The 18,787-nt window shown below is 41.4% G+C and overlaps 1 protein-coding gene across 2 annotated transcripts; it reads right to left on the bottom strand.

Moving 5' to 3' along the window:
• Positions 1 to 1,007: 1,007 nt before the first annotated feature.
• hs3st1 (heparan sulfate (glucosamine) 3-O-sulfotransferase 1) lies at positions 1,008 to 9,066 on the bottom strand. Of its 2 annotated transcripts, none has more exons than XM_088343537.1 (2): positions 8,904 to 9,066; positions 1,008 to 3,361 (listed from the first exon to the last, which is right to left on the bottom strand). In XM_088343537.1, the coding sequence occupies exon 2, from the start codon at positions 3,236 to 3,238 to the stop codon at positions 2,333 to 2,335; it is 906 nt and encodes a 301-aa protein (XP_088199663.1). In that variant the 5' UTR covers positions 3,239 to 3,361; positions 8,904 to 9,066; the 3' UTR covers positions 1,008 to 2,332. The 2 variants fall into 2 exon arrangements, with proteins under 2 accessions (XP_088199663.1, XP_088199662.1); XM_088343536.1 differs by having other exon boundaries at positions 1,008 to 3,358.
• Positions 9,067 to 18,787: the final 9,721 nt, after the last annotated feature.

Here is an 18,787-nt window from a genome sequence, read left to right as displayed (position 1 = left end):
CTAGCTAAGTTGCTATTTTAGAAGTTCATATCAAACTTGGTGCCCATTTGTGCTAATTGGTAACAAAAAGTCGCTTGATGCTTGAAAATGTTGGAAACCCCTTACATAGATGAATGTTAACAGGTACAGTAAACTTTACTTTTATTTGTTAAACTGGGTCTGTAAAATGATTTGGGGTTTTTTTGTTTCAATGCATGAAATAGTATTCCATTCTATAATACTGGAAGACAAATTTTCAGGTTTTGTCTATAACTGGTTCTTTTTGGAACACGATAAACGATGGCTTCACTGTATTTCCAAATTCCCACCGAAAAGATATACCCTGCACAAGGCACGGCACAACAAATAAACAAAGTGAGACATTAGAATAATATATCTCTTTAATGTAGTATTAATTATTCATCTTATAAAACTCCATTTACAAGCAACAGTATTTCATCAGAACCAGCAAATCATACCAAACTGAAATCTTTTGCGGCAACATAACTTTAAGCCCAACTCTCTCCATTAAAATAGCCTCGGAACATTCCACTAACATCACAGACTATGGTTAGGACTGCCACCTCAGTATAATCGTAAGATATTGTTTTGATGTAAAATGAAGTATTTCCAACGGAGGGAAAAATTCCTTGGAATGTGGGCTGGCTTGTGGTAACAGACTCCCAGGAAAATGTTATATAGCGTTTACACGATAACAATACAAAACTGTTCTGGGATTTGGGTTTCACTGTTTGGTCATTGAGGGTTGACTACATTTTTTAGGGAGACTTCAATTGTTTCTTGAAGCCGTTTAACTGAAGCTTTTGACGTGGGACTGTGAGATTAAACGAATCCATGCTAATGGCGCACCACAGGTAAACCCAGGTTAAAACATCAGGTTTGTAGGGTTAGCCCACAAGAACCACAGGAATAGCCTGTGGACCAGTTTTAAAAATAGTTCACTGGTAGCGATTTTCTTGGTAATTGGAAAACGTGATCATAGAAAAACAACTTATATAGAGTTAAATAGAGTGAACAACACCAGTGATCAGTAGATGATTATTTTGCAAGAAGCAGATTATTATAATATTTGTCACTTTTGTTGCTGTTGTTTGTGTTCACGAATGGACCCTTTAAGATGGGATGTGTCGCTAGGGATAGAGAAGTTTTGTGCTTTAAAGTTTTGTGCTTTAACGTTTTGTGCTTTCAAAATATTGTGCTTTAAAATCAGTCTCTGTGTGCACGCGAACGGTGTGAGTAACGACCAGCAGTAGCTCTTGTGTGTTTATACCGCTTGTTATTTTGTTATTTAATTGGCAACGAGACTTAATCTGCGACTGAGTGCACCATTGATCCTGTCGAGGGGCATTACAGTATCACTTAGAACAATAATATCGATAACTCAGTCTAATCACCCGGTAATCGTATGGTCCCAGTTTTTTTCGGTCTGTTTGACCAAGAGAGTTGTTCCGTTTTATACAATTCAGTTGTTATCTACTAAAAGGTTTTAGAGTAAAAATCTTTGCTGATCAGAATTTTGTAGGAATACAATTTGGCAAAAAAACCCCTACAAATTCACTGAACAGTTCCTTGGAGTGTCAATCTTTCCATACCAAAACCATACAACGTGGTTTTACGGAAGTCCAAAACAGAATTGAAAAGAGGAAAGACTCAATTTGGTATGTTTTAGTAGGATTGTTATTTGATTTAATACATGCTGAATCTGGCAGCACGGCGGCGGAGTGGTTAGCGCGTGTGCGGCACAGTTCTGAGGTCTTGAGATCGATCCTCCTGTGCGGAGTTTGCATGTTCTCCCCGTGCTTGTGTGGGTTTCCTCCAGGCACTCTGGTTTCCTCCCACATGCCAAAAACATGCAAGTCAGGTTAATTGACTGGTCCAAATTGTCCCTAGGTAGGAATGAGCGAGCAAATTGTCTGTCCCTGTGTCCCCTGCCTACCTCCTGAAGATAGCTGGGACCGGCTCCAGCACCCCCGCGACCCTAATGAGGATAAGTGGTGCAGATAATGGATGGATGGACATGTTGAACCTATTAGCATGGATATGATACAGTTACTTTTTTCATGTACAGTGGTCCCACTTCATACCAGATCGAGCTATTTTTCAAGAAAAATCTTATCAAATTACAAGAATTTCCAGAAGCTACCACTAGAGTAAATTCAAATATTCCGTTTGGTCCGATTCCTGCAAACACATCAAGCAAGTTTCCATTTTTTTCTCACCCTCCTATCAGATTCGAAGGTTTCACCTGAACATCAACAACGGTAACTTTTGTTAAGTGGTGGAGCTCATATAAAAATAAATGTTCTGTGTTCATCTCTGTGTACCGAAACTTCTATTTCCAGTCAAACGTTCGGCCCACCAGCTCAAAGAACCGCCGGTTGGGCTGATGAAAGAACTGGTAGAGTTTCTGCAGGATGGCAGGGGCCACCCGAGGGTGCGCCCTGCCTTTGGAGTCGTGCAGGCATCTCTCATGTCCATGATCCCTCAGGCAGTAGAATCCCTTGGTTTTGTTGAAGTAGAAATTGGAGGTGTTGATCTGCGGCTCCAACTTCAAGAACCGCTCCACCTTTTTCATCTCGGTGAGGGGGTCTCGAATGAGCCGATCACCGTCCACCACATGGATGCTCTCCAGCGGGAAGTAACGTAGCCAGTTCTGCATGTGCACGTAGTACAGACTCCGGTTGATAGCCTTGTAGCCCAGGTTGATCTCACCGTCCTTCACTAGCACCGACTCGATGGGCTGGTAGCGTTTGTGCTTCTGCAGGCGGTTATAGAAGACCTGGGTGTAGTCCGAGAGTACACGCTCGGTGGGGTCCCGCAGGATGAGCAGGAGTTTAGCGCCCGGGTCCATTTGGTGGATGCGTTCAGGGACTTTAGCGGATGTGAAGTACGCCGGCGTCTTTTCCACCGTGACCTGGTCCGGGTAGGCGAAGGGCATCTGGCTTCGGTACCAAGGCAGTCCCTTCTGGAAGTGGTTCTCCCAGTCGAAGAAGTGTACCTCGTTCTGAGCCGCCGCCACCGAGCGGTGCAGGCTCAGCATCTCGATGAGGGCCCGAGTGCCGCCTTTTCGAACCCCGATGATAATGACGCTCGGCAGCTGCTGGAATGTCCCATTTGGGTGGTCCGCCGTGATGTTACCACCCGGCGTCGGGCCCTCGCCGTCCGGAAGGGGCCCGTAGGAAGGGACGGAGCTTGGCTGCATGGCAAAGAGCAGCAGCCCGACGAGCAGGGCCGCCATGAGTGAGGTCCGGACCCTGGAGGATTTCAGCCTGGCGAGTGCGACAAAGCTGGATCCGGCATTGAAAGCTGGCTGGCGGACAATGAAAGCAGTAAAGGGCGAGGAGCAGTGCGGGCCTCTCTGCTGAGAAAGAAGAGAAAATACAGGATGTCCTGTTATAATGAGGTGTGAGGTTTCAGTCATAGTACGCTCGGCTCACTAAAAAGAATCAGCTTTTTTGATTCCCAAGTGGCTCTTCATATATTTTTTTTGTTGCCTTCATCGGTATATTACCACTAATCTTGTTATTTATTAATAAATTAAAAATTAAACAAAAATGTATACTTCTACTATAGTATAATACCCTTTACATTTTATCACTCTACAGTGAACCTTCAACTTTATTTGCGTATGACGCGCATTTTTACAGTATGTTATCACCAATGTTCCCTCTAATTTTCAATGGGTCTGAGCGTTCACACAAGGTCGGTGAGCAACGCTTGAAACAACAGTGAGCAACGGCAATCCCAAGTGTGGCAAGATAATTCATTATCAAACATGTCCAAAACTTGACATCAAGTTACATTTTGCTGAGTTTCCGGCAATGCAAAAAAAAAATTTCACCTTTGAATGAATTGACTAATGTACGGCCTACAAACGTCATTTGTTTTTACAATAATTCTTTCACAAGATTTCCATTTCTTTTTTTTCCTGGTATCTTTTGTCGCATAATACTAACATTTTTGGGGGCTTATTGAGTCGGTTGCACGATACACAACTGTATTTAATCACATTTTTTAGTGGAAGTAAAATGTTTGCAACAAGATTGACTTGGTATAATTGGAAATTATTTGAACAAACTTTTTCTTCTTTTTCGTTGTTTTTGCTATTTTCTAAATTCCTTTAAAAAAATCTCATTTTGTTTATTTTTTCCGAGCTGTTACTTTTTTCTTTTTATTGTCTATTTACTTTTTTTCCTTTGTTTCTTTCTTTTCTTTTTTTCTGGCTTTTTTTCTGAATTTGTCCTTGTTTTTTCGCTTCCTTTTGTTTCTTTTTTTCTCAGCTTTTCACTACTTTTTCATTTTGGTATTTTTTTCTTTTTTGTTCTATTCCCCCTTCCTTTAAGTCATTTTGTGCATAATTTTACATAATATTTGGTCATACAGGGATGAAAAAAAGCAAAAAACAACCTGAAGAGCCGTTTAGGACCCGAAAGAGCCGGTTCCTTTTAGTGAGCCGAGCCGAAGAAGACGGTTCTCGAAAAACTCTACTGACTTTACTCAACTTCGTTCTACTTCGACCTTGACTTCAAAATACCGCATTTAGAACACAAGGTCAGGGGAACCCTTGTATTCATGCACTGTAACTTTGACTCAATTCGCTTTTTAATCTGCAATTTTGAGCCCTCATTTTTGTGAGCTGGCTAGATTTTCTTGTGCGCGGAAAAGCTCTGGGTAGTGCGCAACTTAGAGGGAACTTTGGTTATCACTTTTGTGAAATGAGTCAAAAAATATCCCTGACCACAATTGCAATACATTGGATGCAACAGGAATCAAACCCGGGTCACGGCGGTGAGAGCCGTCACATTTGCGAATGACACATCACTAAAAGGTTATAAAAATTAATCCAATAAACCAACCAATCGAATGCTATTTTTTTTTTATTGTTTATCATTGTTTTTGGGAGGAATTTTACTGGTGTGTCATGTTACTGATGCGGAGCCAACAGCCACGGACCCTAATTGGCTGTTGGACTCAATTTAAACTCCCGTCTTCCTGAAAGAACCCGTCAGATCGTCTGCGAACCTATGCTCCCAGCTAGGCAAGCTTTTGTGACTCTCCGACTGTTTTCTGTCTGATTCCCGTTGCCGATCTCTTTTCTGGACCCGTTTATGTTTTTGCTCCTCCGCCCTGGCCATCGACCTGTTTTTTCTCGCTGTCAACTTCCGCGTTCCAGCTACCTGCTACCTGTGACCGACGATCATCGGATCGTGGATGCAAATCCTGTTTTCCTTCTCAATAAAACTGAGTAAAACAAACATTAGTGGGTCCTGTCTCCGTTCCTGGTTCGTGACATTGTTACATTTGCGAACGACACGTCACTAAAAGGTTATAAAAATGAATCCATTAAACCAAACAACCAACCGAATGCTATTTTTTGTTTACCATTGTTTTTGGGAGGAATTTTACTGGTGTTGATCTGGCATTGGCAGCACTAAATAGAGTTGAGTACTGGTTTACTCGTTTTCCTCATGTTGTGGTTTTTGAGTTTGCTCTTGCCCTCATGTAGGTTTTAGATCAGGGGATGCTGTAATAATGGTCTGTAGTCTCTAATAGTCTGTGGTCTGTGCAGGTCTTTGAGACTCCTTGTGATTAAGGGCTATACAGATAAACATGACTTGACTTATATTGTGGTTTTTGAGTTTGCTCTTGCCCTCGTGTAGGTTTTAGATCAGGGGATGGTGTAATAATAGTCTCTAGTTTGCAATAATCTGTTGTCTGTGCAGTCTTTTGAGACGTTTTTGAGGAAGTGCTGTACACATAAATGGGACTTCACTGGATCTGATACACTGGTAATAGCACACAGAAAAATTGCCAATGTTTTTCACGATAAAATTTGTCTCCACACCCACCGGTGTTCTTTTAACACTAAGTTGTTACTTATTTATTTAGTTTTCAATTCAAATCTATTACTTTTTATACACATACCCAAGTATAAAAGTATTAAAAATCAACTCTATGGAATGTTGCTACAACACCAGTTCGGTGTAAGAAAAGACAGTTTTGAGGGCGGAAGAGTACTTTATTTTACATTTTATTTTTAATTTTATTGTTTGTTAATGCAACATCCATTTTGTCCTGGTCATCCTGAGAGGGGGATTTACCTTATGTGTGGTCCCTTCTCAAGGTTTTTTCATTTTTGTCATGTTGAGATTTTTAAGTTTTTCCTTGCCCTCATGTAGGTTTTAGATCAGGGGATGCTGTAATAATGGTCTGTGCAGCCCTTTGAGACTCTGTGTGATTAAGGGAGTCACAAATAAACATGACTTGATCTAAAACAGCATTTTTGGGGAGGAGTATTGGAATCAGTGTAAATCAACTGATATAAAGCTTTTGTAATATTAATCATCATCATAGTAATAATAATAAAAAACTTTTGACTAGTGGGTTGTAAAATATACAATTTTGATATATTTTACACGTATTATATGTTTAAATAATTGTATTAAGCATCTGTTACTTGATATTACAATTCAAGCCGGTCACCAAGCAATGCTTTATAAATATTTTTAGGTATTTATCCTGACATCCTTTTTTAAATCTATTTTTTCCTTTTTGATAGAATAGAATAGTCTATATTTGTCAAGACCAGAACGGAGACAGGACCCACTTGCGTTACATTTCTCTCAGTTTTATTGGAAAAAAGGAAAGGGTTGACCCACGATCTGGTGATCGCTGGGCGCGGGAAGCAGGTTGCTCTGAACGCGGAAGTGGGACTTCTGTGGCAAGCGATGGCGTGTCAGGAACTGAAAAACAGGTCAGCCAGGACGGGAGAGCAAAAATGTGGTTGGGGTCGGAAACGAGGCGAAAGCCAGGAGAGGAGAGTAGACGTGGTCAGGATCAAAAAACAGTTCGGAGCCGGGGAACAGACGGGAGCAAAAACAGGGGGGAGTCAGGGTCGAAAAAGGCTTGCCTAGAGTAAACTGAGGTTCGAAGACGGACTGACAAAAGGTGACAGAAAGGAGTGGGTTTAAATAGGGACAGGGAGCCAATCAGATTCCGAGGCAGTAGGCGCCAAAAGAGCAGGCACATCGGTAATCATGACAATATTGTCATTTCTAAAGACATAATAAAGACTGGAAAGAGAAAAAATAGACAATAAAATGTCAGGATAAAAAGCCCGAAAATATTTACAAGGTATTTACAAGTATTTTATTACAAGTTTATCCTGGAGTGCCACGTCTTATCTCGTTTTAACAAAGGTAACTGTTTTTATGGATGACGATACAGAAAATTTAAAATCTACTGTTGTGATTATACTGGTATTCAATTACAAAACATATCTGAATTCATTAAACAGTTGGAGGAAAATTCCATATGATAAATTATGGGGCGAAATCCCTGTATCAAATCAACAAACACAATGTTTCTTATACTCTCCATCCATGAAACTTTAAAAGTACATGCACAAATTGAGAATCGCCTTCACCGGATCCCTTCACGCCCTTCATGGGAACCGGCTTTTTCGGCTCTACTCATTAAAGAGAGCCGGCTCTCAAACGGCTCACTTGCTTGGATGCATTAATTTACGACTTATTATGTTGTATAAAGAAGTTAAGAAAAAAAGAAAGTATAAAAGGAGATAATGAAAAAAGACAGGTTTGTGGTTATCCCTTTAATCAGTATATTTGTCACGAGGCGTGGTGGGGTCGAAGGAGTGATCGGACCAGAACGGGGGCAGGAGGCAGGAAAGGAGAACTCAAATGCGTTGACGATCCATAGGTTTTATTTAACAAAATAAAAGTTGTCCATAACTCTGGGACATGACAAAACAAACAAGTTTCTTCCAACTCAACTAAACAAGACAAGGCATAACAGACGGAAAATGTTTAAACCTAAAACAGGACAAGGCATAACAGACCTGGGATTGTGTAATGAGCCAGCGCCCGCCAAACCCAAAATCCAGCCTTAAATAGCAGACCAGCAATCAGCTGATCTGCTTCAGCTTGAGTTCGGGGGCGTGGCATACTGGTCGTCATGGCGACGGTGACAATATTACCAACAATAATTTAATGCAGAAAATGAATTCATAATTTGAATAAGAAAATGTATTATTCTACTTAATTATATTTGCATGTATTTTTTCCTTCTACGGGGAACGTCCAAGCGACTTCATTTTTTTATAATAAACCTCATTCATGTTGAGCAACTCAGTATCTCACAACAAAATGTTAATTAACAATATATATGATATGACGAAACACATGTACAATGTACAGGGTTGGGTAGGGTTACTTTAACTGGATTACTTTCAATTACTTTTGGATTACTCCAATACCAAATATGCTAATAAAAGACAAAAGAAACTAAATATGAATAAAATGACTCAATTTTGTGCAGGCTTGGGGAGTAACGGAATACATGGAACGGTAAAAATGATGTTGGCAAGCTTTGGATTGATTTTCATTTTGTTTCTGTCGCATTTTATGTTCGTTTTGCCGGAGATCAAAGAGATCAAAGTCAGGAGAGAAAGCTTACCACGTGTTGTGAGTCATCATTTTATTCATATTTAGTGTCTTTTATTAGCATGTTTGGTATTGGAGTAATCCAAAAGTAATTGAAAGTAATCCAGTTAAAGTAACCCCACCCAACCCTGACAATATAACATGTTAAACTACATAAATGAAAATATGCTGTAAGATTATTTTGTATTTTGTGAGGGAAAATACAACATTTTGTAAGGGCATGGAGCCCTGGAGCTTGACAGGTATGCAATCGTGTAATTATTTGCAATAATCAAAGGAAAAGTCAATAAATACGATTATATAATATTGACAAAATATCATGATCACCGGATCGATGCTTATCGCAAATGCAACGTGCATGCACGAACTTCATAGCCAGAGAAAAACGCACTTGTTTTAAGTAACATAGACTCTTTGTTCAAATGGAAACGGATTTCCTACCTTTGGGAGCTAAGGAAGTCTGCAGGGAGAGGAAACCATTATTCGCATGTTTCTGGCAAACGCCCCGCTCGTTGACGCGCTCACGCCGAGCAGAGCGTCACCTCAGCGGGGGAGAAGGAGAGGGAGAGCCGAGCCTCCTCCGGCGGAGTGTGGATGGATGCTCCTCCTCTGCTCTTTTGTATTCCACTCTCTCTCTTTTACTTTCTCTCATTCTCACCCTCTCTTCTCTTTTTGGGGGGGGGGTAAGGGTCTCGGGGTACGCCTCTGAGATAGCCGCACCCCTTTAATTCTGACTCACAGTGACGTCACGATCCCGGCATATATATTTTCACACCGGATTATAAAACGCATGGGATTATAACAACAGTAGAAAGGGATGCGAAAAAAAGAATGTCATGTTTATTCGTATAGCCCAGGGGTCAGGAACCTTTTTGATCCAAAGAGCCATAAAAGCAAACAAATGTTTTAAAAGAATTTGAGAGAGCCACTTCATTTATTTTCAGACAAAATTGAAAAAACTGCCAAACACGCTCTCTAGACAAAAGCTAATTCTTCAGCACATTTTATTTCACTGGGTGTCATTTGATGAGTGAATCAAATGTATGAAATGATAATAATGCCAAATCCTGTGTCCCAAATCAATGTAAATATGACATTTATAATTTGTCTTCCACCTTTAGTTAAGAGTGTTGAGGCCATTTTTTTCCATGAAATGTGTCCTTCCTTAATAACGGTTTCAAAACAAGGTGCATGCAAAGTTCTTTTGTAAAAATGTCACAAATGACTGCAAACGATAAGCGTATCGTCATGTTCACTTTCGGTGTAGACTGCACTGAGCGAGAGAGAGATGCAGAGGGATCCGCCCACCTGTACTGCTCACCCAATCAAATTTGTTTGCCTGCGTTTTTATTTATCAGTTTAAATGGTTTCTTATCGAACTTCTGAATTAAGTTTCTTCGGCTTTAAACGGACCAAAATCGGGATGAAATCACGTGACTTTGGAACGCCACAGAGAGATGTGCAATAGTTACATTTTGTAGCCATACGTACTCATGAAAAGAGCCATATATGGCTCCCGAGCCATAGGTTCCCTACCCCTGGTATAGCCCTTAATCACAAAAAGTCTCAAAGGGCTGCACAGACGACCATTACTGCATCCCCTGATCTGTAACCTACATCTGGGGAAAGGAAAAACTCAGAAACGCCAGCTTGAGGAAATTAAAATAGACTTGACAAGGGGCTAGAAAAATGGATTGGTCTCTCATTGCTTGGATCAAACACACTCAGAGAAGCGCAAGAGAAAAACAAGCTGCAGGTTGAAATATGTCAACTCAATGTTGCCAAAGAAAGGTGCCTCGGACAAAGACGCTGTACTTGTATTTCTTTTTCTTTCTTTCTCTCTCTCTCTCTCTCTCCCTCTTTTCCACCCCCTTTCTCCCACTCTGTCTCTGTCTCTTTCACTCTCTGTGTCTCTCTTTTTCTCTTCCTTTGTTGCTCTTTGTCTCTTTCTCTCTCTGTGTCTTTTTAACTTCTTTTGCTCGAACTTCCTTTTTTCTTTTTCTCTCTATTCTCTTTTTCTTTTCCTACCCTTCGCGCTTTCTTTACTCTTTTCTCTCCTTCTGTCTTTCTATTTCTCTTAGGATTTCTTTCTTCCTCTCCCTTTCTTTTCCCCCTCTCTCACGACTTTTTATCTTTTCTTTCTCACGCTCTCTCCCTCTCTCACTTTTTCTTTCTATCTCCCGCCCTCTCTCCTTTTCCCTCCCTCTTTCTCTTATTTCTTTATCCCTCATTTTCTTTCTCTTTAATCTACTAGTCCGGACCCCGACAGAATGTTTGTTCTATCGTGTGGCCCCCAAGTTAAAATGAGTTTGACACCCCTGGCTTAGATCCTAACTCTCAGGTGAGATACATTGTGCTAAATATACAGTGATATGAGCTCTGAGCCTTTTAGTGTTACCTGTGGCGTTCAACAGGGCTTGGTACTTGGTCCCAAAATATAACATTTCAACTAGTCAGCAACCCTTGTTGCGCCACATAGTCGGGGACAAAAAGAGGTCGTATGCCGGGACGGGAGAGCTGACGTGGTCAGGATCAAAACGGGTGGTAGCCGGAGACAGACAGGAGCAAAAACGGGACAGGTGGGAGTCAGGGTCAAAAAAGGCTTGCCTTGTATACACAGAGATTTGCAGACGGACTGACAACAGGGGACTGGCAGGTCTGGGTTCAAATACTGACAGGGAGCCAATCAGAACTCGCGGCAGTTGGCGCCAAATGAGCGGGCACAGGTGAATCACATCAGTAATCATGACAATATAAGAGTTCATGTATTTTTGCTCATGATTCAAATACACATTGTTTTTTTGATCAATAAACCAGCTCGGTAGCCTAATGGTAGGGCGCCCGCTCCGAGACTGGGAGATCGCTGGTTCAAACCTCGGCCGAGTCATACCTGAGACTCACAACATTGGTACTCATTACCTCCCTGCTTGGCGCTCGGCATTAAGGGTTGGAATTGGGGGCTTCGGTCACCTAATGACTCCCAACACAGTAGTTGGGTCTAAAATGGCGGCGCCCTGTTTGGCTGCGGCTCCATCGGCTCGCTACAGTTTAACTGTACGGGTCAGGAGTATCGACATTTTGTTCTGTGTGCATGGTTACAAAGAATGACAATAAAAGTAAATTCATTCATTCATTCATTCATACCACTAGGCGGCGCAAAATCATACAAAACGTCCCTTCAATGTTACAATAATCGAACGACAATTCACAATTTCTTCAATCACGAGTACCTCTATCTTAAAACGACTGATATTGGTACAAAAACAGAAACCCAGAATCAATACAGTATTTCTCATCTAATACTCCCTCAAATTCCAGCTCATGCACTCCCGTTTGTGGTTCTGACACGCCGTGCCCGACACAGTTTGGTTTGGCGAGATAACGTTTTGCGTTTCAAATGCCATCAAAGGTGTTTGAGGACAACAGCCCCCCCACACGCGAGCACGCGGTTTTAAGGGCTTTGCACGATGAATATGAATAAATACGCACGGGGACGGAAAATGGATGCAATTTCTTCGCCGCGGGCAATCTCCCATATTAAATGTGCTCACTGCGAGGCTATGAGAGCTTTGTTTCATCAGAGAGACCTCCAGCGTGCTTCTTTAAGGGCTGCTGGTTCGGGTAGCAGCAGGAAGACGGTTCGAAATGAGATAAATAGAGTTTGTTTTTGGTATTTACCATGAAGGATTTTATACATTTGACTATAAAGGATTTTATATGATTGAATACAAGTTATATTTATTGAGTTGAATGCTGTAGTTATTTACTGACTGTGCCTTTATTCAATGGGCAGTGAAAGTTCAGGGCAAGCATGAGTGGTGGAAGATGTTGTTTACCAAACGGGACGTACTGCTGATAAGATAATCAGCACATGCAGATGGAGGACGGCAGGCGTTGTTTTGAGAACAAGGCGCTGTGTTGTGAGAACGAAGGCCACAAACAATTCCTTGGCACGCCCATGGGAGGAGAAGAGACGCCATCTAGGGGAGACGTGGGCCAAGAAGAGAAAGCTAAAGGGCTTGAGAAGAGGGCTTCCCAGAGACACCAACGACACTAATTCGGCCATTTTCGATGGAGTACACTTGATCAGGGTTCAGAACAAAGTAAAGGGTAAGATTGGGCCTAAAAAAATTCAGCCCGACTCGACCCGAGTCGCGGGTACATAAACCCGAACCCGCCCAAACCCGACAGTTTAACTTGATTTGATAGACGAGCCAGAAATAAACCCGAAGCTTTAATTTGCAGCCAAAGTAAACACAAACCTTTGTGAAAAATGTGTCTGAAAGCAGAAAGAAAGTTTGAAAAGCTTGTAAGCTATTGGCAAGAAGCTGAGTTAAGGAGGGTGGTAGGAGGAATTTGCGCTTCTTTTACCCCAACACAGAGGAGGAGCATTTTTTTGATTCACTGATTTTGAGTTAAACTGGCCCAAGATCTTGCCTCTCGAACAAAGGGAGTAGGGTAGCGAAGCAAAAATCATGGTCCAAAATGCAGGCGAAGGGTCAATGTTTCAGTGCACCCCTCGTGACAGTCCACGAGTTCATCATTTTGTACTTGTGATCTGCAAGGGCAGGCAATGATTCGGTACAGTGGAACAACAGAAAGCCGAGACAAGAGTGCTTGGAACGTAATGAAGGAGAGTTGTGATAGGAGGGAAATCAGGACAAATGACCGCAAATAAGATCAGGTCAAGGCAGCACGGCGGCGCAGTGGTTAGCGCATGTGCGGCACAGTTCATGTCATGGGAACCTCCTGGGTTCAAATCTAGCTCCAGACTTCCTGTGCGGAGTTTGTATGTTCTCCCCGTGCTCGCGTGGGTTTCCTCCGGGCACTCCGGTTTCCTCCCACATTCCAAAAACATGCATTTCAGGTGAATTGGCCGGTCCAAATTGTCCCTAGGTGTGAATGAACGGGTGAGTTGTCTGGCCCCGTGTGCCCTGCGATTGGCTGGCAACCTGTTCAGGGTGTCCCCTGCCCACTGCCCGATGATGGCTGGGATGGGCTCCAGCACCCCCGCGACCCTACTGAGGATAAGCGGTGCAGCTAATGAGATGAGGATCAGGTCAAGAGAAATAGTGAATTGAGAGAGCGATGGCGGTGTCAGAGACGGAAAAAACGGTCAATTGTCGGGACAGAAGAGCAAAAACGTGGTCGGGGACAGAAACGGGTCGTAAGTCGGGACGGGAGAACAGACGTGGTCAGGAGCAAAACAGGTCGTAGACGGAGACAGACGGGAGCAGAAACGGGACAGGTGGGAGTCAGGGTCGAAAAAGGCTTGCCTAGTGTTCACTGCGGTTCGCAGACAGACTGACCATAGAGGACAGACAGGACTGGGTTCAAATACTGACAGGGAGCCAATCAGAACCCGCGGCAATGAGCGGGCACAGCTGAGTCACATCAGTAATCATGACAGTAGTACTAGAGAACCATTTGTCGTTTAAAAAAATAGAACTAAAATCAAGAAAGACTGACAATAAAAAACCCAAAATATGATTCAACATGCCCTTCCCGTGCGACGTTTTCGCAGTCATCCTCAAGCCAACAATGACTTTTGGGTGTTTTTACTCAGTCATATGTCATCATTTCTTTTACACTTTAGCAACACAATAGGAGATCTTTTTGGACATTTGCCCTAAGAAGTACGTGCACTACAGAGTGACCTTTGTGTTCCTCTGTTTGAATTTGCTGGAGTGAGAAACCCTGCAGCTAACACACTAGTTTCTTTTCTGCTCAGGCACTCACACTCACTCAGTGAGGTGGATTTTTTTTTTGCATTGCTTATTTCCAGGGTAGGATTACTTTAACTTGATTACTTTCAATTACTTTTGGATTACTCCAATACCAAATATGCTAATAAAAGACAAAAGAAACTACATATGAATAAATTGACTACATTTTGTGCAGGCTTGGGGAGTAACGGAATACATGGAACGGCAAAATGATGTTGGCAAGCTGTTTGTATTTATTTTCATTTTGTTTCTGTCGCATTTTATGTTAGTTTTGCCGGAGATCAAAGAGATCAAAGCCAGGAGAGAAAGCTTACCACATATTGTGAGTCATCATCTCATCTCATCTCATTAGCCGTACGGCTTATCCTCATTAGGGTCGCGGGGGGGCTGGAGCCCATCCCAGCCATCTCCGGGCAGTGGGCAGGGGACACCCTGAACTGGTTGCCAGCCAATCGCTGGGCACACGGGGACAGACAACTCATTCGCTCATTCACACCTAGGGACAATTTGGACCGGCCAATTCACCTGAAATGCATGTTTTTGGAACGTGGGAGGAAACCGGAGTGCCCGGGGGAAACCCACGCGAGCACGGGGAGAACATACAAACTCCACACAGGAAGTCTGGAGCTGGATTTGAACCCACGACAGGTTCCCATGACATGAACTGTGCCGCACAAGCGCTAACCACTGCGCCGCCGTGCTGCCCTGTGAGTCATAATTTTATTCATATTTAGTTTCTTTTGTCTTGTATTAGCATATTTGGTATTGGAGTAATCCAAAAGTAATTGAAAGTAATCAAGGTAAAGTAACCCTACCCAACCCTGCTTATTTCATTTGATCCCTTCAAATGAATCTAAACTATGGCTTGGGGTGTCATTTGTATTCTGTTAGGAATTTTTGGCAGCCTGCAGAACATGCAGACATAGATGTATATATTTGTAAGTTTATATTTTAGTAAATACTGGAAATAAGAGGGAAGACATTCATGGATTTTGATCTTGCAAGGAGAACAGGAAAGGACACAACCACAAATAAGAAATTCCAACCCCCCTAAGCCCTTTCTTTTGATGACATATCTTAGCTTAAAAAAGCAGATCCCCCCTAAAGGGTGTGGTAATCAAAGAATAATAACATTATTGGCCGATACTGATAATGATGTACAGGCTCCATAATAGTCAAAATAACAAACAACAGTGTATAATAGACAAAATAATGAAATAATGACCTTGCAATATATATATAGTGAATAAAATAATTATTTTAAAACCCCGCAATTTAACTATTTCTGCCACTTAGAAATCAGGGAGTGGCCTGAAATTTTCATCGTGTGTGCATGTCCACTGTGAGAGAGATAAACTAAAAAGAAAAATCCAGAATTAACAATGCATGATTTCTAAACAATTTATTTCTGTAATACAGCGGCAAATACGTATTTGAACACCTGTGTATCATTCAGAATTCTGACCCTGAAATATATATACAGTAATCCCTCGGTTATTGCGGTTAATGGGGACCAAAACCACCCGCGAAAAGTGAAAATCCGTGAAGTAGCGACGCCCCTTCAAAATTGCTTAAAATAAAATAAAAAATAAAAAAATGTTTTTTTTCTTAAAAATTATTTTATTGTATTATTATAATTTTTTAGACCTGCAAAGCTCTGGTTCCGCAAATGTGGAACCACGAAGTAGCGACGCCCCTTAAAAAAATGCTTGAAAAAAATAAAAATAAAAAAATTAAAATAATAATAATAATTATTATTTTTATTATTTTATTTTATTATTATTATTTTTTAGACCCGCGAAGCTCTGAACCCGCGAACGTGGAACCGTGAAGTAGCGAGGTCCCACTGTAAATACATATACTATATATATATATATATATATATATATATATATACTGTATATATATATATATATATATATATATATATGTATGCCAGTAAAACTAGATCATCACTATGTTGATGAATGATTATTGATAATCAGAGTAGTTGGTAACTGGTCTGCATTTATATAGCACTTTTTAAGTCACTGAAAACCTCCCAAAGCACTTTACCATGTGCTTCACACCATTCACATACTCTCTCACCCACCGATAGTGACAGCCATGCAAGTCTTACCCAAGGACACTTCGACATTTAACTCGGAAGAGCCGGGAATGGAACCTAGGAGCGCTCTACTACCTACTACGCTTTCAGTAATTAAAATACATTTTTATGTGCTTGGTAGATTAATTAAAGTATCATAATTTTTTTTCTAAAATGCATCCGTCTGCTACTCTTAGTGGCCAACAAAATGCATTCCATTTTATTTTCATTATTTACCTAAGAGAGTATGTGTTTCATACATGGTAAACATTGTTTATGTATTTTGCTGGAGAATTAAGGGTTTTCCTTACAAAATGACAAAAATGACAAAGCAGATGACAAATGGATGGATGGAAAATTGATGGATGATTAAGTGACTGATAGAAAATGGAGTAAAGTCAATGTAAATAAGCAATTTTAACTCATTTCATAATTAAAATCTTGTACATTGTTGAGATTTTGTGCGATAGCCAATCTTTGGTGCAGAATAAAAAGCCGATAGGGAGTAATGGCAGGACAGATGGAGCTAAAAACAGAGCAACACTAAAAAAATGTAAAAGAAAATATTGGAAACCGCAACCTATTTGAGACTGGGGAGTACACTCCTCCCAAAGTAAGACAAAGCTGAAAACATAAAACCGAAGCCATAATGGCATCGTTTCCATGGAAGAAAACAGAAAACAGATGTTTGCGTTTGCAATGTGGCAAAACCTCAAAAAGGATTTCAAAGTATTTTCTGGTCTGGTCTCCGGCACGTGTATCACGGTCTGTTCCGGGTTCCCTCGGGCTGTTGTGTTCCTGTCTTGACTTGTCCTTTAGAGCGCCCCCTTGGCGCGTTCCCATGACTCCGGACGGACCGTGATGATGGCAGGGGGGGAGGAAATTCTCACCCCTTGATCGCGCTTCACTCCAGTTTTTTTCCGGAAACGGAAAATATCCTCCTGATCATTATTTTCGCCACCCGTCTAAGAAAGGTGGGTACACGCTTATCTGATAACAGTCCAAACCAGGGGTGTCAAACTCGTTTTAGTTGGGGGCAGACTAGTAGATTAAAGAGAGAGAGAAAAAGAAAGAAAGAAAGAAAGAAAGAAAGAAAGAAAGAAAGAAAGAGAGGGAGAGAGAGTAAGAATACAGAGAGAGAGTTACAGAAATAGAGAAAGAGAAGGGGACAAAAAAGGGCAGAGAGAGAGAGAAATAAGAGAAAATGAGAGAGAGTAAGAGAGACAGAGAAAAAGAGGGAGAAGGGGGCGATGAAAGAGAGTGAGAGAAAGAGAGAAAGAAAGAGTGAGAGAAGAGATATGAAAAAGAGAGAAGAAAAAATAAAAGAAAGAGAGAAAGAGAAACAAAAGAGAGGAGCTGGAGTAGATATAGATAGATAAACAGAACAGAGAGAATGAAAGAGATAAAGAAAGAAAGAGAGAGAGAGGAAGAGAGAGAAAAAAACAGAGGAAAAAGAAAGAGACAAAAAAAGAAAGAGAGAGAAAGAGACAAAGAGGTAAAAAAGCAACAGAAAGAGAGAGATAGAGAGAGAGGGAGTTACAGAAATAGAAAAAGAAAAGGGGAGAAAAAAGGGGGAAAGAGAGGGAGACATAGAAATAAGAGAAAATTAGAGAGTGGGAGAGACAGAGAAAAAAGAGGGAGAATGGGGAGATGACAAAGAGAGAGTGAAAGGGAGAAAAAGAGTGAGAGAAGAGTTATGACAAAGAGAGAGGAAAAAATAAAAGAAAGAGGGAAAGAGAAACTAAAGAGAGGAGATAGAGAAGATAGAAAGATAAACAAAACAGAGGGAAAGAAAGAGATAGAAAAAGAAGAGAGAAAGAGAGAGAAATAAAAAAACAGAGAGGAAAAAAGAAAGAGACAAAAAAGAAAGAGAGACAAAAGAGAAAGAAAGAGACAAAGATAAAAGAGAGACAAAAAAAATAGAATAAAGAGAAGCAAGACAGAGAGATGCGAGACAAGGAGGAGAAAGAGAGGCAAAGAAGAGCAAGAGAGAGGGACAAAGAAATAGAGACGGATACAGCGACAGAGAAAAAGATGAAGTAAGAGAGAGAATTTGAGTGAGAGAGAGACAGAGCGAGAGAGCGAGGGGGGTGAGAAAGAGAAAGAGTGACAAAGAAAGAGTGAGATAAAATAAGAGAGTGAGAGACAAAGAGAAACAAAGAGGAAGAGAGATCAAGCAAACCACCTTCAGTGTCTTTGTGAATCCCACATGACTTTTATGAAATCAATTAGGCATATTTCAAAGTGCAGCTCGTTTTTCTCTTTCACTTCTCTCAGTGTTGCCCACAGGCCGGATCAAAGCCCTTGGCGGGCCTGATTTGGCTCGCGGGCCGCATGCTTGACACCCGTGGTCTAAACCAGCAACACCAGCATCACTGTGTAGTATGCCAGGACAGACAGAAAAACAGAATCATCAACACGGCCCAGCAAATAATCAGCTGCCCTATACCCAGTCTAGAGGACTTTGCCAGCTTGCAATAGCCAAGCAGCATTACAAGGGACCACCTCTTAAA

This window comes from Urocampus carinirostris, chromosome 9, assembly GCF_059441175.1.
Source record: "Urocampus carinirostris isolate Australia breed hairy pipefish chromosome 9, RoL_Ucar_1.0, whole genome shotgun sequence".
Lineage (NCBI taxonomy): Eukaryota > Metazoa > Chordata > Actinopteri > Syngnathiformes > Syngnathidae > Urocampus > Urocampus carinirostris.
Note: the sequence above shows the minus strand (reverse complement) of the source record. Positions and strands in the feature narration are given on the sequence as shown.

What these genes read in the sequence shown, in the direction of transcription:
- hs3st1 (XM_088343537.1), bottom strand. Translation starts at nt 3,238, where the DNA reads ATGGCGGCCCTGCTCGTCGGGCTGCTGCTCTTTGCCATGCAGCCAAGC.